Below are 23279 nucleotides of genomic sequence, written 5' to 3'. Positions count from 1 at the left end.
TAACCGTGAGAGGGATCTTGGAGTCCTAGTGGACAATCATTTAAATATGAGTGTGTGTGCTGCAGCTGCCCAAAAAAAATCCAACACAGTTCTAGGCTGCATAAACAGAGGGATAGAAACAAGATCACATAAAGTGCTAATACCACTTTATAATGCCTTAGTAAGACCACACTTGGAATACTGCATCCAGAGTTGGTTGCCATGATGTAAAAAACTGTTGAGACTCTAGAAAGATCTAGAGAAGAGCAACAAAGATGATTAGGGGACAGGAGGCTAAAACATATGAAGAACGGTTGCAGGAGCTAGGTATGTCTAGTTTAATGAAAAGAAGGATTTGGGGTGACATGATAGCAGTGTTCCAATATCTCAGGGGTTGCCACAAAGAAGAGGGAGTCAAACTATTCTCCAAAGTACCTGAGGGCAGGACAAGAAGCAATGGATGAACCTAATCAAGGAGAGAAGCAACTTAGAACTAAGGAGAAATGTCCTGACAGGGTTGGACTAGAAGACCTCCCTTCCACTTCTGTTATTCTGTTCTGTTCTGTTCTGTTCTGTTTTGTTCTGTTCTGTTCTGTTCTGTTCTGTTCTGTTCTGTTCTATTCTATTCTATTCTTCTATTCTATTCTAACTTTGTAAGTCGAGGACGATCTATATAGATTTGTATATAACTTTCCTTAATACTGATTTCAATGCAAGAACTACACGGTCTGTTTTTCTACAAACATACTTTAAAAGTATAGATTTTTTAAAAATGACACATAATATATACATTTCTGATAACTGTCCCCATGACATGCTGAGATTCTAGTAGATTGCTTGCATTACTGCAATACATGCTGAGATGGAATTTGTACTGCTATATAATATCATTGTGTTCTAAAATAAAGTCGTGATGAAATTCTGAGGCTTTTTTTTCTTCTTCTCCCAGTGGACATGACACAAAATGACTACCAAATTGGAATAATTACATTTGTGGGAGTTTTCTGCTGTTATATTTGCTCAACAGAGTCTGTAACTAGCCATAGATTAAACTTACTATTTTAAAATAACACACGACATGGAAAATCATAGCCAGACACATTTCACCACCATTTCATCTTCTATTTTAACTAGTGTATTCTCTGGCTTTTATGCTTTAAAAGAATCCTACAGGAGCTTGACTGAGACTGGAGTCACTGAAGATTGAACTCCCCTCAGATTTCCCCCCCCCTCCTGCATCCTTGTTTCAACCCACACAGAGTTATAGGAGAAAACAAAGACAAGACAGCGAAGAAGCTGAGGCTGCGACAGTTCCATTAAAATGCCAAAAGGGAGAATTAACTAGAGATCCCTCCCCACCCGTTCAGATTCAGAGATAAGGCAGAACTTTAAATACAAACCACGTTTCAGGTTAAGATGCATCATCAGTCCTAGTCACATTATGGATTAATCTGATGTCAAATTAATTCAGTATCTGAAAATGTAAGTTTGTGTCTGTGTGTGTGTGCACGAGTGAAAGTGGGAGAAGGTGAAAAAAAAAAAGTACAGACCGTAAAACAAAGAGATATCAGCCAAAATACTTGCTACTGCCCTTCCAAACATTCATACATCTTCCTAGTCATTCAATTCAGTGGCCACTTCAATTCCTTCGATCGTTGATCTTCACCTGTCATATGATGAGCATATTAATTTTTTTATGAACTTATCCACCCCAACCTCCTCATGCATTTTGACAGGTACAATGCATTTCTGTTCTGTCCAAATTTCTTTCTATCCCACTACAATCTTCTTTTTTCAGGTGAGTTACCCTATCTGCTCTCACTCTGCTCTCACTCATTACTTTTGTGTTTAGCTAAGAGTTGCCAAAATATTCTTGATGGAACAGTCTGATTCCTGGCTTGCAGGAGCTTTCAAAAAATCTCTTCTGCTCTCTCTCTCACTCTCTCTCTCTCCTCATCTCTTAGAGCAGTATTTCTCAATCTTGGCGACTTTAAGTCCTGTGGACTTCAACTCCCAGAATTCCCTGGGTGGCTGGGGAATTCTGGGAGTTGAAGTCCATAGGACTTAAAGTCACCAAGGTTGAGAAACACTGTCTTAGAAGGTATCAAAAGGAGGAGACAGGATGTAATTTTAGTCCTTCTTATTTTCTTTCCACCCTATGAGGCTTAGGTTTTTTTTACTCTATTTTCTCTCCCAGCATTAAATAAGATATATCTTCTGGGAGTAAAGAAAAAAATTAATTACTAATTACACAGTTACTTTAGTTTTAGAGCCGAGAAGCTCAACACCCCCAAACGGCAAGTCGCTTAATTAAGTTATTCTTGATTTAATTGAGGATTTATTTCTCTCCTGGCAAAAGCTTTATGAAATTGACCCAGGTTTATGACACCCATTCCAAAGCATAATGTGTGATCATTTCACACCACTTTTACATTTAGATCTCTCCCAAACCTAGGGAGAGAAAATGTCAGGTCCTATTAAGAAATATAGGGGTGTTTTTTAAGCTAATGTGTGGAGGCATAAGCAGCAGTCATGTCAAGTGACAACTTAGTGTAGATTTCACAGTGTTGGCGGGGACCCTGAGAATCTGATTACAGCCAGATTTTTTAAAAGGCAAAAAAGCAAGTGAGGAGTCTAAATTATTTTGGAAGTTAAAGGAATTCAGGGATATACATTTTTATCATTTAAAATATATCCTCGGGGCCTTTGATGTAAAATTCTTATTTTGGCATTTGGAAAAGTGTTAATTTCCAACAAGCTAAGATTGCACGTCCCTATTTTCCAACTAGCTAAGATTGCCAGTTGGGAAGCCACTAAGCCATCGCTGGCTTTAACCACAGCATATTTTAAAAAATCACAGTAGTTTGGTTGATAAATAACAGTATAAACCACAATTTTCAAAATGCAGAATGTAGGTTTACATATTATACTAAGTCAAAGAGAAATGGACCGCATTATGGCTTAGTCTGAAAAATGAATTTATCCAAAAGGGTTTATTATTTTCAATCTTAGATACAAGAAAAATGAAATACAAAATATCTATGTTGTCTTCGCCTTCTTGGGATGCTATTCCTAACAGGTACTGAGATATTTATTTTCTTTTATCTCCTGCCTTCTGCTCACCAGTTATCAGATAACCTACTTGCTTCATGTTCAACAAGCATAGAACTGATTGTTAGTTGCTGACACCTCTCCAGTCAAATGGGAAAAGAAAAAAAAAGGAATTGGACATCTTTTGACTTTTCTTTTCCCCTAATATTTCTTTGGATGTTTGCAATGTGAAAGAAAGAATGCAGAATGAGGAAAAGGTTTCTTAGTATTTCCTTTTTATACAAGCACGTTTTCTAGTTTTCTCTTGTGATTCTTGTAGCATTTCAGGTTTAAAAATGGGATGGAGCAAAGTAATTACTTTGATCAGTGATATCTTTTTATTTATTTATTTAGCATTTTGGAAGAACAATTCATTCACTCTGTAAATAAGCCTGCTTTTTGATAGATCCTGTTGTCCAATAAAATGGTATGTTCCTATGGTGGAAAAGGAAGCAGATTTTTTTAATGGAGCTCCCCCATTTTAGATTGCACCAAATCTCTCAACAAGGCTTTCAGAGATCAGTTCTATCAAAAAGAGAGTGACCCCCCCCATTCTGAAAACGCATGATATGAATTAACACAATCAGTTCTGATGTGCGTAAAATAGCTGTGAACTGCAATTCATTTTGAAACTGAAACTCCGTAGACAGGGCAGAATCTAAATCAAAGGTGTGAATCAGTTAATGAACCTGCAGATTTCTTTTCATAAATCATCTTTCATTGAACTCTTAATGGGTCAGAAGCTATTTAGAAATCTTCAGCTATGGCAAGTTTAATATGGTTGTTGGAAATATTCCTGTTCAGCCTAGTCCAGGAGTATAATTTCTCAGCTTTGATTTTTAGGAATACAATATATCAATGTAGTATTAAATTGAAACAATTCCCTCTTAGATTATTTATATCCTAAAATGGTTAAAAGAATGCATAATGAATGGCACCATTTACTCAATGGATTGATCCCTTGATTATACTTGCTACATTTGCTATGTGCTGATGGCCTATAGATATAGATTTTGTATGGATACCTACAGTGAAATATAGGACTCGTTTATACAAAGTACAATGTTAAAAGGCACTATAATTATATAATTATAGTATGTGTGTGTGTGTGTGTGCCAGTGGTGGGTTCCGTACCAGTTGGAACGGCCCCAGAGTCACCCACATGCAAGCGTGCGGCGCACACATGCATTGTAGCGTCAAATGATGCTTCCGCAAGCCTCCGCGACGCTCCAGCTGCTCGGCGGAGCATCGCGCAGGCGCAATACGCACCATGCGTGTGCGCAGAAGCACAGGTAAGGAGCGCAGGTGAGTGGGCCCTCTGGAGCACTGTACCGGAACAGTACCCGGTGCTCCGGGCAGTATCCAATACGCCCATACCGGGGAGTACCGCTTGCAACCCACCACTGGTGTATGCACACCCAGACACCTGCACACCCACAGTATATATGCAAACATATATTTATTATTTATTTATTTATTTTATTGAACTTATTAGTCGCCCCCTCTCCCCACAGGGACTCGGGGCGACGTACAGAGCAATAATCAAGATAGCACCATATATCGTGCAGAGGAGGTAAAAACAAGTCCATAAATAAGCATACTTACAAAGTTTAAAACCAAAAAATATTAAAAACAAAATTTCCCATTATAAAATGACCTGGGGTGGCAAGATTGTAACGTTTATGCCAGGCCGGCTTGACAAAACAGGTAGGTCTTCAGCTTCATGCGGAAGGAGCGAAGATCGGTTGTTGTCCGGATGTCTGGGGGGAGGTCATTCCAAAGGTTAGGGCCCACCACAGAGAAGGCCCTACTCCTGGGCACCGCCCCCTGGCACTCTCTAGAGGACGGCACCCGGAGCAGCCCCTCCCTGTGTGAGCGAGGGATGTTTGCATTTTTCTTTTTCTGTTATTATTGTAAAAGCAATAAAAATAAATAAAATAAAATAAATAAAATTAAAAAACCCATCTGACCATAATAAAGTATTTTACATCTCTTTGATAGACTGAAGGATATTGAAGAGCCCATCCAAAGAAACCAAAGAGCCAGTTTACTTAAGGCACCAGGTTAGAAACTGGGAGACCATACGTTCTAGTCCCACCTTAGGCATGAAAGCCACCTGGGTGGCTTTGAGTCAGTCGCTCTTTCTCAACCCTCAACTTTCTCATAGGATTGTTGTTATGGAAGAAATAGGAGGAAAAAGCAGCATTGGGTATTTTTTGCTGAATTGACTTGTTCATCAAAATAATAAAGATGGGATAAAAATAAATTACATTAAAATTAAAATATGTGTTTATAGGTCTTAAATCTGGTAAGAGTGTTCCGTAGAACAGTGTTTGCTTTAGTACAGATATTTTCATATTTTCTTATATCACATTTTTTATTGTTTTAAATAACACGGATCCTGATAAACGTTTGTAACTAAAAAGGAGACAAAGGTCAAAGAAAGGAAACAAAGGGAGCAGGTTAGTAAAGGGCATAGAACAGGGGTGTCCAAACTTGGGAACTTTAAGACTTGTGGACTTCAACTCCCAGAATTCCCCAGCCAGCATGGCTGGCTGGGGAATTCTGGGAGTTGAAGTCCACAAGTCTTAAAGTTCCCAAGTTTGGACACCCCTGGCATAGAATATATATAAAACTGGATGCAATTAGATGCAGATTTAAATTATAATCTATGATCTCTTGCAGGCAGGCAGAGAGCAAAAAAGTAAAGGCTGACCAATGTCAGAGGTGCCTATAAGGGCTAGGGTTTCAGAATCATGTGAATTAAGATGAGCACACCATGTACTCTATGGACTTAAGGAACTGGGTATGTCTAGTTTAATGAAAAGGAGGACTAGGAGAGACATGATAGCTGTGTTCCAATATCTCAGGGGTTGCCACAAAGAAGAGGGAGTCAACTGTTCTCCAAGGCACCTGAGGGTAGAACAAGAATCAATGGGTGGAAACTAATCAAGGAGAGAAGCAACTTAGAACTGAGGAGAAACTTCCTGACAGTTAGAACAATTAATCAGTGGAACAGCTTGCCTCCAGAAGTTGTAAATGCCCCAACACTGGAAGTCTTTAAGATGTTGGATAGCCATTTGTCTGAAACGGTATAGGGTTTCCTGCCTAGGCAGGGGGTTGGACTAGAAGACCTCCAAGGTCCTTTCCAACTCTTGTATTGTATTGTATTGTATTGTATTGTATTGTATTGTATTGTATTGTTGTGTTGTATTGTATTGTATTGTATTGCATTGCATTGTATTGTATTGTATTAATTAAAAATTAATTATTTCTGAAACCCAAACATAGCAATTAGCAGGAAATGGGTTACTGAAATTATCAGCTACCATTTCACAATTTGAACTCAATCTACATTTGAAAGAAGCCTGTATTTGTCAGTTTGGCATCTTTTCAATCTAGCTTTAGCAAGCATCTCTTCAGAAGTGTATGGATTGGAGTAGCAAAATAACAGAGTTGGAAGGGATCTTGGAGGTCTTCAAGTCCAACCCCCTACTCAAGCAGGAAACTCTATTTCATTTCATACAAATCGTGGTCCAATCTCTTCTTAAAATCCTCCAGTGATGAAGCACCTACAATTTCTGGAAGCAAGCCATTTCACTGATTCATTGTTCTCACTATCAGAAAATTTCTCCTTATTTCTAGGTTCTCTTTGAGCCATACATAGCTCACTATTTGTGATTGATTATTGGCCAGTATTTTTGAAGTGTGATTAGATGTTATAAAATATTTATAATACCTCTAATATGGATATCTTTGGCACATGAAATTCATGCCACGATACCATTGTGTTTCAGTTTTCCTTTAAGCTTTCAGTTTATTAGGATTGCTGTGTCTCAACAATGATAAGTAATGCCAGCCTAAGATCTTTGCAGAAAGGAGATATGGTAGTAATTTAAATCTAGTCCTCATTTATAAAAATAGAGCAAAGACTGAGGGTTGTAGTACAGGACGCAAGTACTGTCTATGCAGACCAGACTTTTGCTCTTCAATAGATTATTGAGAAATGTATGAATGCAAGAAAGGAAGTTAATTATATGTTTGTTGAATGTTGAGACAGTTTATAACAAACTGAATATGTAATGGTTTGCATAAATAAGAAGTTGCTCTCTAGTTGCTGAATGTAATAATAATGGTACACTGTACAGTGGACAAAAAGCATGTGTGAGAAATAAATAAAATACATAATAATAATAACAACAACAACAACAACAACAACAAGTCAAGGAATTAACCTCAGCCAAGTACATTCAATGAATTCGTAAGATATTAAAGTCCAAACTGAGTGGAGGAAACATCATAAAAGCCATAAATACCTGGGCTATACCTGTAATTCGATACTCTGCATGAATAATTGACTGGACCCAGATGGAGTTGGACAATTTGGACAGAAAAACAAGGAAGCTTATGACAATGAATCATGCTTTGCACCCTAAAAGTGATGTTGATCGATTGTATCTACCAAGAGCAGAGGATGGTCGAGGACTCCTACAAGTAAAGCAGACTGTGGAAGAAGAAAGACACAGCTTGAATGATTACATCCAGAAAAGTGAAGAACCAATGATTAAGGAAGTAAATAAAGGAGGCCTTTTGAAGACAACTAAGTTAAAAGCTGAATATAAGAAAGAAGTAATTGAGAAGCGAGCTGAAAATTGGAAAAGCAAAGCTATGCATGGCCAATACTTGAAAAATATTGAAGGCAAAGCTGACCAAAAACTAACTTGGAACTGGTTAAGATCAGGAGTACTGAAAAAAGAAACAGAAGGCTTTATTTTGGCAGCTCAAGAACAAGCCTTAGCCACAAACTGCATGAAGGCAAAAATTCAACATGTTACCACCAACAGCAAATGTCGCCTCTGAAATGAGAAAGATGAGACAGTCGACCACAGCAGGTGCAGCAAAATTTCACAAACTGACTACCTACAATGCCATGACTGCGTTGCTAAGATTATTCCCTGGAAATTGTGCCAAAAGTTTGGATTTGAGTACAGCAAAAATTACTGGGACCATCAGGTTGACAAGGTTTTAGAGAATGAGAAAGGCAAAATCTTGTGGGACTTCAGAATCCAGACTGACAGGCAATTGGCCTACAACACACCTGACATAACAATAATTGAAAAGAAAAAAGTATGGTTCATTGACATTGCAATACCTGGTGATGCACTAATTGAAGATAAACAGCAAGAAAAAAATCACAAAATACCGGGACTTGCAAATTGAGGTTAAGCGGCTGTGGAAAAAAGAAATCATGTGTTGTCCCAATTGTAATTGGAGCCCTTGGAGCAATACCTAAAGGGCTACCTCGCTATTTGAAAATTCTAAATTTACCTGACTTGAACATTCTGACTCTACAAAAAAACGCCCTACTTGGAACAGCTTATATCCTTCGATGTTACCTTAACAGTTCCTAGGTCCTTGGTTAGGACTCGAGCTGTTGAGCTACCAACCAGCCCCAAAGGCTGTGAATCTCACCAAAGATTAACCACGCAATAATAATAATAATAATAATAATAATAATAATAATAATAATAATAATAATAGTTGTGCGATGGATGCACAGATATTTATGTATGCAGATAATGATGCCCTGTTGTTGATTGAGAATCCAAATAAGTTGCATGGAATGTTATGCACACTGAATCTGAAAATCAATATACAGTTTCAAAGACCAAAGATTGGCAGGGGAAGTAGAGTGAATAATTGCAAGTAATGCATAAAAGGCAAAAAAGCCTACAGCACTGAATGAATTTGTGCACCTTGATAAAATATGTATGAAATATGGTAAAATAGATGGAGATCTTTTAAATATGCAAACGTTAGTATGGGTGGCATGTGGGTGCCATGAGGTCTGATGCAAAAAAAAGATTTTTTTTAAAAGCAAAACTACCTGCTTGTAAGAGCAGACGTCTGGAGTAGGGGGTCTGTAGGAAGCATCAGAAAAGTCAAGATGAGGGCGATAAATATGAAATTGAAGCTCCACATCTTTTGTACACATGTAGACACTGCAAACAGGTATAAACCAATAGGGTTTCAATTATGTGGCTATGACTACTCTAACATCATCATTGTCTTCTGATGTTCCCTGTGAGTGCCTTCTCCTACTTTGTTATATCATAGTGAGGTTTGCATTTGTCAAGAAAAATATAAATGTAAATTGAACGGAATGAAAATGGAGTACGGTACTTAAGAAGTGCACGTAGTAAAACAAGAATATATGGGCTCAAGAATGATTGGGTGTCATTGAATCTGTATGAGTAAGTAATTAATACATAAACACTGTTTAATCATACAAACTGAATGAGGATCAAATTGTAAAACAAATATATGAAAAAAGAATGAATGGTTAAAGAAGAGGAAGACATGGGGGAACAGAACTGATGAAATCCTCAAAAAAAGAGATGAAACATTTTAAGAATTAAAGTATGATTCATTCAGTAGAAGAATGATGTGCAAGTATAGAAAGATATGGAGTAGTGTAGTGAATAAGGTTAGGATAACCCAGATTGAGTTATATTTTCTTTCATTATCTCATGGCTTTCATTTTTGTTTATTTCTTACATAATTTTGTCTTTTGCTAATGCCAAAAAGGGATAATGTGGTATGTATGTTTCTATTTTGCAGGCTCATATGATCAATCCTCCTTCATCCCTTCCGTATTCCTTGGGAGAAAAAAATGAGCTTTAATAAAGAAGCTTAAAATAATTCTCTTTAATCTAAGTTTCTTTTCAGCATGAAAAAAAATCCATTATATGACCTTCCTTCTGTAATTTGAAATGGTTCAGTCTAGAAATAGGTATGTTACATCTATTGTTCATGAAAACTAGATTCTACCTCATCATATACAGGAAATGTTCTTGTCTTAATTAACCCCATTAAGTAATGCAAAAAATACCCTTCAAATCTGCAGTTTTGCTATATAAAAGGGCAGTGAAAATTTCTTGCTTTTAACATTCACTTAGGAATATGATTTGAAATATGATTTGCAATTAAAAATGTGTTCTTGTTTTCGGAATTTGTTATTGTGTTTGAAGAACTGGAAACAAAGATTAGAAACTCATTTTCAAGGTTAATGAGTATCCCCATTCTGAATTTTCCTAAATTGACCCTTATGTCACAGATGCTAGAATAAATATTATTTCTTTCGATCTGAAAAAAATATCTTCAGGTTTTATTTTATCTCCTATGCTCATATGCTCAGTGAGGCAGCCATATGCCCCACTGAACCAAACAAGGTAAGAAATGGAGTATGATTTTTAGGTGATGATGCTCTGAATTCAGGTTATGCACAGTGATGGTTGGCAACTCACTGAGGATAGTATAAATCCCATATTGGCACTACTATGCATTATCTTGTACCTGGGATTTCACTTTGCTATATATATCTTCCAAGAGCTACGGGTTGTCAGGCAAAAGCAATAAAAGTGGCTCTGGGACTTAGGTCAAGAGGTTGCTTTACGGTTGACTCCACTGTACACAAGAGTCCCACCAGACTGCCTATTTTCCCCTGGGAAATCCAGATATAGATCTAAGTGTCTGACCTCCCATCTATAGAGTCTAGACTGACATATCTCTTAACTACCCCCACCAGGGCTCCACCACATCATCTACCTATCATAATAAAGTCATGCAATTATCATTTATAGAGAAGAAGCATTAAGAATGATGCTCTAGTACTAAGCTCCAGAATCTAAAATTCCAGATAAATGCTAATAACCATGATGGGAGAACAGCAAGCCAGATGAGGTCAGATGGAAAAGAAATTGGAGCTCAGATGCTTTTTCAAGGGAGTGACTTTCTCACTCTCCTCGACCTCTTAATCACAGGCCTATTACAAAACTGACAAGCAATTTAGTACACTTAATCTTAAATGTTGAAGTCTTACTTCTAAACTACTTTGTGAAAAGAAGCTTCTCAAGTTAAAATTGGTTCAGTAAGTACACTCCAATATGAGTCAGTTCTTGAAAAAAACAACCTCTATTTGCAAGAGAACATATGCCAAATCATGGGTGTTCACAGTATATGGGAAAAAGAGGTCAAGATGGCAGCCACAATTGTGCAATTGAAATTCTGTCTATTTTTAAGTCTCATCATAGAAAATCTGTTGATGTCTTCAGGATAGGGGTATTTATACCCATCTGCTGAGTATACAAATTAGATATCCTGTTTTGGCTCACCAGTGGCCAACAAAGTTGGCAACAGAGTCGGACAGTGAGGAGGTTGGGGAGGAACATGGACGAGTCCTGGGGGCTGAGGAAAGCTCAGACGAGGGCTCTGCGTTGGAGGCAGAGAGGGAGCTAGACAGCAGTGAGGCAGAGGAACAGCTGGAGCCTGTTCCCAGCATGCACAGAGCTGCCAGAAGACAAGAACAACTAAGAAAGCAGGGCCACCTTGGGAGTAAAGCCACACCTTAGAGGTGATTGGTCTCTCCCATAGGAAACAAAAGAGCAATGAGCTGGGAGTGGGCTTTTGCAGGAAACAATTTGTTACTTTGGTCATTTCAAGAGTGGAAAGTTCTGTTTGTGACTATAAGTGACTCTGTGCCAAGTGTTGCCTTGCCCTGCATTTGGAAACTAGTTATCTGGCAGGTCTCTGAGCGAGATAAAGTTCATGTTGATAAATGTTCCTCTGAAAGACTGTTTGTCAAGGCTTGCTGACTATGAATGAGAGGAATTCACAGTCGTGTATATAAAAGAGGTTTTGCCAGGACCAAGACTCTGCTTCATACCTTTTAAGGAAGCTTAGGTCAGAACAGATCCTTGGATGCTGAAGTTTTTGTGAAGATATCTTGGAGAACCAATGCAACTAACTAACCTCGATTACACTTGTGTGAGTCCCATTTCCAGGAATGAGGACAAAGAGGAATGAGAAATGGTTGGCACCTTCAGTAAGGTTGTCAAGCCTTGGCTTCTTCCCAAGGCCTTTGGGTTGTGTGACTATCATTTACATCATGGTGTTGTTTCTCTTTATCTCAATTATATTGTGTTATTATTTCATGATTGCTTATTGGTTTCTGTATTGCATTTTTGTATTAATTTTTTCTGAGGTTTTGTTGCATTTTCTGTAAGCCTGCTAGAGTCATCTTGACTGAGTTGTGTGACTGGTCAAATGTTTTAAATAAGTAAATCATCCATTAAATAAACAAAATCCTCTGCACACATAAAAAATTAGGAAGAGCTTTGTTGGCACCATTACAGCTGCCATCTTGATTTCTTTTTCTTTTACCATGCCTACTTTGTGAACGTCCCTGCAGCAAACAAATGAAATGGAGAATGGTCTTGTCCTTCAACAGCCGCCGCCAAAGACTAGCCACCTGGTCACCAGCTGTCTGATCTAACTTGAAAGATGGTAAAGAAATGGGAATTCAGCAGAGAAAAGATATTGCTTCTTTGTGTGCTTCAATGTTTTATTTAGCCCAGCAAAAGATATGCTTTTGTTTTGGGAAGTGTCTGATTTCTTAAGGGAGACAGCAAAGAAGAAAAATATTGATTTGTAGCCTTTTATTTTAAAAGTCACTCCTTAATCTGGAAGGAGAGGAGGGAATAAAGATATAGTGATGACAATTCTCATTGCTATGGCAACTGTACATTTTTAGTGACAGTGGAGTCTTCCTCCAGAAACAGCTAAATTGCCTGGGAAGTGAAGGTGAAGAGGGCAAGAAGCAGATGGTGGAATTTACTTAAGGAAAATTGTAACTCTTGGAATTTGCAAATAGGGGAAGGTGAGGGAAGAAATATACTTGAGTAAACAAAATAGGTGTGCCTACTATTGTATAGGCACCAATGTCATTTTATTGATGATTTATAGCCTACCTTATCTTATAAATCCAGAATTGGGGACTATAGTATCTGGGACTGTACAAATTACTATTTTCCTTTTTTTCTTCATTTTTCTACTAGATCACACATTATAATCAAAGAAAGATGCAGGTTTTTGAATAATGGGGAAAGCTTTAGCATAATATTTCGTTAGAGCTATTTTGCTGTCCCTGAGACTTCTCATTCCCATTCCCACTTTGAAACCTCATCTCAGTGGGACAAAAGTCCAAAAAAATATATATTACAGCCATATCTTTTCTAGAAATGTCAGTGCATTGTTGGATATCCTACCGCAGCTCTCAAAAAGGTTAGGGACCTAAGTTGCACTTTTGCAGCTTCTCAAAAATTGCCTATGCAAAGAGAACAATGCAGTAATAACCTGGGGGCGGAGATTAGGTGACCCTTTTCCATATGATCAGACTAATCTTGAGAGAAATTTCTATGGTATCTGATTCACTCAAGGAACCACAAAAGATTGCCAAACTCTGACAGTATTTCCACTTGATACTCCATTTCCCATTGAAAAGGGAGTATTCGTTCGTTTCACAGTATTTATAGCTCATTACATTTCTACTGGATTTTGCTTTTATTAATGTTCTTTGGGGTAAGTGCATTTCCAATACATCAATCAAATGCAACTGTTTTTATTCTTGAACTGTAACTTTTACTGATGAACTAATTCCTAAATGGGGAGAGAAGACAGACAGACAGACAGACAGATATAATGCTCCTTCATCCAAAGATGTTGTGCCACTCTGAATCAACTCCAGCTCTCTGTTCTCACTCATTTGGAGCCTTGAATCAGGGTTTTGCCAGCTCTGCAATGGTTCAGCAAAATCAGAGCTAAAGCTGGTATCAGGTATTGTTTTGAAAAGCTCATTGTCTCATTGGTGGGAAATCTACTTCAACCTGGCTGAACAGTATCTGGCTCAACAGCAGTAACTGTGAGAGGATCTAGGGGTCCTACTGGACAACCACTTAAGTATAAGCCAGCAGTTTGTGTGTGGTTGCCAAAAAAGCCAGTGCAATTCTAGGCTGTATCAACCACCACCGACCTCCGTTCCTTCCGTCAAAAGTTAAAGACTCACCTATTTCAATCAGCTGGCCTGGCACTTTCTTAGTTTTACCTCCCGGGGATTTATTTTAATTGGGTTTGGGTTTTTAATTGGGGATGTTTTTAGGGTTTTAGAATATATTTATTTCTTGTACAGCCTATCTCCTCCATCCAAATGTATTTAATTGTTTTATGATTGTATTTTTATCTGCATTGACTGTACACCGCCCCAAGTCCCTTTTTGGGAGAGGGGGCGGTCTAGAAATCCAAGAAATAAATAATAAATAAATAAATAAACAGAGGGATAGAAATGTTAGTACCATTTTATATTGCATTGGTAAGGCCACATTTGGAATATTGTTATAGGAGGTGATCATGCTGAGCCACTGAGAGGGGTCAAGCACGTCATCAGTTTTGAGTTCCTTCAGGCTGAACATCTAGTGGATCCACATTTAAGTCCAGTCCATTTTGAATTATGTTGACCCTTATCTAACGCCAATTTCCCTTAACTGTAGTTCAGATTCTTGTAGAGAGAGAGTGTTAACATGTAGCGAACCTGTATTAATTTGAACTGCCTTGGCTCTTGATTTCCCGTGCTTGATAACTGTGTCCATGTTACTGTGAAAGTCCAAAATCTGGTGAATGTCGACATTCACCGGTGAATGTCAACATTCACATAGTCGCTTGATGTATGTCCGAAATATTTGCTAAACACCCTTATCCTCTCGACACCCTTACCCTAATACCCTTATCCTAATACCCTTATCCTCTCGACACCTCGGCTCCTCGCTTCCTTTTAAGCGTCTTCTATTCGCGGACTTCTTTTTTTAAAAAAACTGCGATCCTGCGCGGTTAGAACGAGTAGTTTCCAGGACCGCGAATTGAAAAGCAAAAGTAAAGCGTTACGCTGACTCATTATATATATGTCACCGTGAAAGACCGAAATTGGTATGTGTCGACATTCACCGGTGAATGTCGACATTCACCAATTTCGGTCTTTCCATTCACCGGTGAATGTCGACATTCACCAATTTTGGTCTTTCACGGTGACATCCACACAGTTGTCAAGTTTGGTCACCACAATATAAAAAGGTTGTATGAGATTCTATAAAGAGTGTAGAGTCACTGAAAAGAAGGGGTTGACCTATTCTTCAAGCACCTGAGGGCAGGACAAGAAGTAACAGATGGAAGATTATCGAAGAGAGATCCAACCTAGGAAACACTAGAAAACCCCTGAAGTCCCTTTCAACTGTATTCTGCCTCCTACTGGCACCTATCAGCAATTTTTAGGTACTTTGCTAAATTAGTGGGACACAACTCAGTCTTCTGCCACACTTTGTTCTATCAAACTTCTATTAAATCTGGATTCAATGCTTCCTTCCACACAATACAGGAGAAGGGAGGATTGTATCCTAGTTCAATAGAAGTTTGGATAGAAGAAATGTTGGGTGTCTGGGAGGGGTTTACAAAGTGTTATCAGTTTGTTAAACTCAGCCCATGAGTTTGATTTGTCCTCTACAGTAAGTAATTTATATGAATCACAACTTTTGATAAAACCTTTACTAAGCTTAATATATTCCAGAAGTTTTAGTGCTGAGTAAAATTAGGACAATCCCTGCTCCCCAATGCATTAATGTTGGAATTAAGAACCAGAGAGACGAGGGAGAAAGAAGGGAATGAAACCTATAGAGTGGCAAAATAGATTACTGCTAATTCATCAGAAGAGTGCATTGAACAACAAGCATTTCTATATTCTTTGTTTCCTTAAGGTGGGGTGTTGTTATTGGTTTTTTTGTTTTTTGTTTTTTGCAATTAATAGAGTATATACTTTCATATTCCAACTGGCATAAGAAACAAATTGCGTTCTGGAATATGGGTCAAGTATTGGTGTGCCCATACCTATACATTTACTTTGGCAATTGTCAAAAATACTGAACTTGATTCTGAACATTTTAAATAATATATAAATTTTACCTTGAATGTTACATTGAGAATACCACATGTGAGTTGTCTTTTGAGTAACTTCCTCAGTAAATCTATTGTGTTATAAACTATGTTTTGAAGGGCAACCTACTACATTGTTACAACAGTAATAATATTCTCCCAGAAAATCAGCAAATAAATCTGCCACTTGTAAGCCTTTTCTCTCAGCTTGCATTTGAGCTATATAATCCCCCTCCCCCTAAATACATATGAATTTTATGAGATTCTCCTAGATTTGAATGATCAATAAAAATGGAGTTCCTTGTTTGGAGTTATGAGAGTTCTGTGGTAAAAGGAAACATGATACTCCTTTATACCCATTTTTATAACGGAGGAATTTCTATTGCTTAATCTGATGGAAATATACATTGACATAACACCTGACAGGATTCAAAGTTAGATCTGGCACATTTTTCAAAGTGAAAAGAAGTTTCTCATTTGCACAAGATAATTAATTAGACTGTATGGCATTTAAATTTGGCCAGCAGTAAGCATTCCAGCTGCTTTAAACAATGACAGCAATACAAACTTATAGATGGCAATAAAGGATTTACACTGATCTAAAACAAGCCAAGTGACAATTCTGTGCAGACTTAATGGAATGAATACAAAGAAATTGTATTGCTATTCTTTGCTATAGAAAATACCATTTTACAAAGCTGTTTTCTACTTAATTCAGCTTGAACCCATTGTTACTTGTAAATTCCAGATAAAATCCATTGCTAGTTGTAAATTCCAGATGCAAACAATAAATGATTATTTACTGAGAAAAAGAATTGGCACGGCAAATGTTCATTGTATAATGACAGCATTCTGTAAAGTTTTGACTACAAGTGTAAACTGTGACAGTGCAACTAGATATTTAACTTGCAAATCCCTATGTGCCCTTCACTCAGGTTGCAGAGGGACAGAGGAAGTGACTACTGCAGCTTTAATACAGCAACTTGGCTGTTAAAGCACTTAAATGTCACCTTGTCCCTGAGGTGTGCTTAGATGGGCCATCGGAAAGTAAAGACAGAATCACAATGCTTTTGCTTTTAATAAAAAAGATGCCCTTATACACCCAAACTCTGTAATATGAAACAACACTGAACTGATCATGAAAACTCCGTTCTGTTTCTATGCTTTGTACCAGCTTACTTATCACATTTTCTGATGATCAAAATTACATTGGGTGGTTATTCATATGTACTGAGAGACAAAAATCAAAATTATTTTTAAAGGTTAAGAAAGTGGGCTCAAAAGAAAAATGGAACTTTATGGAGACAAATACAGAGTTCTTCACTTAGGAGAAGAAATCAAATGCACAAGGGGATAATTGCTCTATAAAGGCATATGTAAAAAAAAGAATCTGTAATTGATCACAAGCTTGAATATAGATCAGCAATGTGAATAGATGTGAAAAAAGACAAACACAAATTTAAGATGCTTTAATAGACATTTAGTTTTTTAATCATAGCAAGTAATTGCATCAGACAGTATCTTTTGGCATAACACAACAGTATGACTTCAGTCATCTTCAATAGACATTAACACCCTACACTATCAGACTTTAATACAGTGATATTATGGAGAAAACTTTAGTCGGTGCTTTTTACTGAAGCAAATGGTTATTGGGAAGATGGATTGAACCACCAGATAATTCTATGAATTGCCAGGTAGAGTCAGATTATATAATGGGAAGAATAAAATGGAAAAGCAACAGTCATTCCCAAAAGTATCTTTCACTTGTCCTCAAAAGTTTATAAAATTGTGAGGATATTGCCTGAGAGGAAGAACAAATCTGAAGGACCAAGAAGGGCGTGCACCACTACATTCTAACAGAAGGTTTAGATAATCTTCCTTAAACCTGCATTTTTGCAATGTCATCCAAACATGTTTGAAATCTTAAGATATTATTTAAGATGACAATATCCAACTATTTTTTCTTTGGAATTCTGACGATATAATTGCTGCCTTCTATTGTTACTATTATATTATTTAAATGATTTATAGGGAATAGGGAAGCCTTGTACAATGGGCTAAGAACCATCCACTAGGTCAGATGCAGCATCACAAGATTCAGCCTGGACAACAGCCTTTGTTAATCCTTGGCTAAAGCTATTCACTAGTGATACTTAAATTAGCTTCCTAACAGTTCATATCACAAAGAGAATGGGCTCATTTACCTGTTCATTGTTTCAGAGTGAAAGACACACTCTGGTAAAGTTTCAGGAAAGTATTTTAGCTGAATATTAGGGGGGGAAATTCATAATAGTAAAATGATTTGATAGTGATACTAATCAATTAGGGAAATTGTAGACATTTCTGTGAAAGTATTAAAATAGAAACTGAATAGCTACTCACTAGGATATTTTAATTCAATTTCATGGACAAAGTAGGGGATTCTAGTAAGTACCCATATTATGCCCAAAGGGGACATATAATATATCGGATTCTAAAGCTATACAATGTTTCCAAGGGTTATTTTAGTTAGAGAAACATAGCAATGCAACCTCCCACAGCAAACTTTCATTGGCATTCACCAGCCTTTAATGTCTGTCCTACCCAAGTAATGTAAGAAAGGGCATTAATTTTCCCAACAGATGAGTATGAAACTGGCTGAAAGATTGTGATGTGCTGATAAACTTTTTAATTTTTAACATGACAGAATTGAATCATTCTTACAGTTATATCCAAATTTATGTTTAGAGACGGTGCCCAATTCTATATCTATTAGTCTATTAGTGTATTTCTATAAGGTTAAAAAAAGAAAAGAAAACATACCCAGCCATAACAATGAAGAAATCTAGGCGGTTCCAGGTATCTCCAAGGTAGCATTTCTTGCCAAATATCCCCAGGGCCACCATCTTCAACACCATTTCCATAGCAAAGAAGATAAAAATGAAGTCATCAAACACCTAAAATGTCCATAAGAAAAGAGATGCAGATTTAAATGAATTTTAACCGTTATTTTGAATAGGTAGTATATGAAATACATAAACAGGATTTTCTATATAGTCTTAATACATTGTTTAAGATAATGTTTGAAGACCCTTTTGTAGGCACTGCCACCCACAAAGATGTTGCAGATGTCTTACAGAGAAAGGAGCCAATTCTCGTATGTTCACCAATCCTTCCACTGAACACTGTTTCTAGAAATGTCTACCTGATCCCTTAACAAATAATAGACTAGGCTGAAATCTTTGGTTTTTTTTTTAGCTGTCTGACATAATCTTCACACATTGTTTTTGTTTTAATCTATTGTTTATTGATTGTTTTTTATTTTTATATTTGTAATTCAGTCCAATAACTTTTGCTATTTAGAACATATTAAACAGTCTGCAGGTAGTCCTTGCATAATGTCTACTTTTTCAGTGGTTGTTTGAAGTTACAATGAATGAGGGGACCCAAGCTAGATGAGGAAGAGGATAAGAGATCATATTTCAAGTAGGTTAGAACAGCAGTCTTCAGCCTTTTGGGCACCAGGGACCAGGTCTGTGGAGAGAGATTTTTCCACAGAAAGGAGGGGGTGTGGCTTCGTGTGCTACCTGCGTCCTGCAGGTGGGGCTTTGCTTGTTTGTGCAGCCCAGTTTGTGGCATGCTGTGGACTTGTGCCAGTCCACAGACCATGGGCTGGGGTTCCCTGGGTTAGAAGTTTACAGTTTTAGTTTGGCAAGTTTCTATCCATTAGATATAAGCAAATAAAGGATTGGAGCCATTTGTATTTTATTGTATTGCCTTTGGGCTTGAGCCTGACATCAGGCTGAGTGAACAGCTAATATAAAGATTTGGTGATCATTGCATTTACTTCATAAACAAAAGCATCTCTCATTTCTTTCACATTGATTTACAGGAATGTTGTCCTATTATTCATAGCAAGCCACTTCAGCTCAGTAATATTTGAGAGTTTTTCGAATAGGAACTGCTGGCTTTAGGTATTGCCAAATTATTTGTATGCGATTTGACTCTAAAATGCCAATCTTCAACCTGACCATGCCAAAAATGCTGAATTTTTTTAAAAAATCCATTCTCTGTACATAAGCCCGTATACTTAGAATCTTGCTGTAGCATGTACCCACATGCACTTTAAAAGATGGGCAGAAATGGGACAGCAAAATATCCCCCAACAAGTAAACTTCCATCTCCTCTTTGTACATGGTATGAAGTTCTTATTGTGGAATGCAATGTTTATTTTTTCCAGACAAAATGAATTCCACAGAAATGGAAACATTCCATTTTTGATTTTAATATCCATAGAATATTCCTCCAGACATCTGAAAGTTTATCCAGGTACTTTTTGACAAACCTGAAGTGAGCATCAACATTCTTCTTAGTGAGGAAGGACTTGCTATTCTCCCAGTAATTTTCTGATGATGGCCTCATGAACGTAATTACTTTAGCCAAGGCAATAGAGACCTGCAGATCAGTATATGTTGTTCAATAGTTCTGTGTGACTTTCTGAATGTATTTATGTACTTTATATGTATAGTCTTTATTATTGAAAACTCTGGGAATCAATCAAAATTATGTTGATTTTGATAGGTCATCCGCACTTGGGAAGATTTGCCTTGTTTCAAATCCTCTCAATTTCTATGTCTCACTGTGGGTTGATGGAGTTTTAGAAATGGTTTCATAATCTTTTTTAGAACATTGAGTATCAGCCACTTTTTAATGAAAACTTTTTAGAAATTTCTTTTGGCTTTGTTTATGAAAACAAGTGAACAAGCATCCCACTTTGGTGCTACTTGCTGTCTCAATACTCTATATATCAGCAGGATACACAAAAAGCTCTAATACAGGGGTGTCCAAACTTGGCAACTTTAAGACTTGTGGACTTCAACTCTCAGAATTCCCCAGCCAGCTCTGCTGGCTGGGGAATTCTGGGAGTTGAAGTCCACAAGTCTTAAAGTTGCCAAGTTTGGACACTCCTGCTCTAATAAATACCTGACAGAGATATTCACATTTGGAAAAACTGAAAGCGAATGAATACTTTTTCAAAGTCCCAGTAATATAGCTTAACGTTATATGAGGAAACACAGAAGCAGATGTAGGAATAGCTAGAATAGCAAGTTTGACATTTTGACAGATTATTTTAAAAAGTGCTGGCTTGCTATGGGCCTTATTTCTACATGATTTTGCTGACGACTTTAGTTCACATAACATAGTTATGGAATATATGTCAAGATATCAACCAGAAGGTCACATATTGCCATTATAGAAAGGGAGCTACTTACTTGCAAAATTTTACATCTGTTGGAGAGGCAATCCATATCATCACAGGGTTGATACATTCCGAGTGTGACACAGTTCAGTAGGATCACCATCATGCTGACACATTCGAACCAGGTGGAAGGAAGAAATAAAGTCAAGGAAAAAAATAATCTCATTTTCCAACAGTATAATTAACCCTCAGGTATACTAGAGTGGAAATTTTTTTTAAAAAAAAAACTGTCAGAGTGTACAATAGTAAGCAATAAAACCATAGCAACACAATGCATAAACAGTAGATAATTGAGATAATAGAATTTCTCTTAGATCGTACCATTAGACTGCAGGTGAGAAAAATCACATGATAGCATATTCCTTCATAGATAGAATTTTTAAAAAAGCACGCACAAAATATATTCTTATAGATAAAAGAAATAATTCCACGGAAAAAGGTTTCAATTCTGGATACTTCAAATACAGGCTAAGGTAGTATCACCTGAGAAGAATTTTATTACTGAATAAGTTGTTTACAGGAGTTATTTTGTCTGCTACTCTAAAATGACCAAATCACTGCTTTCGTGAAGATGGTAGTAAGGATTTTGACACAAATAATGCAAAACATGGTCTAGTATAAATGTTCAACAAATATTTATCTGTGAAATATATCCTTAGGAATCTCTTCTAACTCCATGCATTCACACAGACACAATATTTTTATCATTACATTCTAAATACATCACTTTAAATGTACTGCAACAGAATAAGGTTAAATAAGCAGAATTCATTTTTATTAACATTTATAACAGGTAACATGGAAAACAAATAGCATTGTTTTCATTATAACTTATCCTTCTCGTCCTTAATTACAACTATCCTTCTTATTCACATTTGTTTTAGTTGACTATGTAAAAATAGCTTGCAATGCCTTCAGAGCATCTAATATAAATATATAATTTTGTATTAATTTGCTTGTCTTATATTTTCCCAAAATAAGATCACGGTTACCAGTCTTGTAAAACTATCACATCTTACTCTCCTGATGAATTATGCACTAGTACTGTATATCCCTGCTTGAGATACATTTTTTTTTAAAAAAAACCAGCATACTTCTAGCAGTGCTTCATTTTTTCTGCAAGGATTCATCTAACACAGATAAGGAAAATATTGCTAGGACAAAACAAAGCTCTATGTGGTTCCAAGTTTGGTAAGATGGCTATAGAAAATCCATAAGCAAAATATAAAGAAAATAACCTTAATAAAAATAAACTCTACACTAACCCCCAAGGATTAAAATTTAGAGACCTATTACTTCTGATCATTTGTTGAAGGTGGCTTATAAATATCATGACCAGTAGCTACTGTGATACTTATTTTTTCATTAATATGTCTCATAACCTTTAAATAATGTTTACAGTGGTCATTAATGAACCCTGTAGCAATGAATATCATCAATTGTTGTCATGCCCAGGTCTCAACAGTCCTCCTCAATTGAGGAAGACGACTGGATGAAGGTTTCCCCAAAACAAGTCTGTGCTTCCATTCTTGGCAGTGATGCTGTGCCAGCCACAAGCTCTCCTATTTCTTACTTGGACCAGCAGACTCTGACTCCAATCAGGAGGCCTCTTTACCTAGCCCTAAAAAGTATCAGTCTCTAAAAAGACAGAAAACCAGAGGTAGGCAACACTACACTACAAGAACTACATAGTCCTGGCAGCGTTACCTAGCAGCTGCAGGCTAAAGGAAGCCAAAAGCTGAGAGTAAGCTCAGAGACTGCCGATATTAGAGGAAATTTGTAAAGTTCTGGGGCAAGATGAGTCTGACTTGTTGATCCTTGTCATGAAATCTATAGCCACCCAACTTTTTCTGGAACACTAGCACTAAATGTTTTTGAAAACCTCCCTTATGCTAGTCTCCCCCAAGCAGTTTGTTGTAAGTTTGCCTAGATGTTTAAGATACTTGGGACAGGTTAGATTTATTTCTCTGTTAAATCAGGTTCCCTAATATGTCTGATTGCCCTGAAACCAGATAATTGACTGAACATTCACATAGTCTTTTGCACAGGTACTGAAAAGTTACAAAATTTGGGGGTGGGGGCAGATTAGAAGGCTGCCAAAACACCTAGTGGGCAATCAGTTGAACTGGATATTTTAAATGTTTTTTTTTTACCA

At 37.1% G+C, this 23279-nt stretch overlaps 1 protein-coding gene across 1 annotated transcript in view; it reads right to left on the bottom strand.

The window, feature by feature from the left end:
* Positions 1-23279, bottom strand: part of CACNA1I (calcium voltage-gated channel subunit alpha1 I) — a gene marked incomplete at its 5' end in the record, with an annotated part of 332383 nt that overhangs the window by 150990 nt on the left and 158114 nt on the right. Inside the window, 2 exons of the mRNA XM_081958124.1 lie at positions 18688-18821; positions 21138-21249. Of these exons, the coding sequence (XP_081814250.1) occupies positions 18688-18821; positions 21138-21249 (246 nt within the window). The remainder of the gene's footprint in view (positions 1-18687; positions 18822-21137; positions 21250-23279) is intronic.

Source organism: Natrix helvetica (assembly GCF_964273705.1).
Source record: "Natrix helvetica genome assembly, chromosome: 6".
Classification (NCBI taxonomy): Eukaryota; Metazoa; Chordata; class Lepidosauria; order Squamata; family Natricidae; genus Natrix; species Natrix helvetica.
Note: the sequence above shows the minus strand (reverse complement) of the source record. Positions and strands in the feature narration are given on the sequence as shown.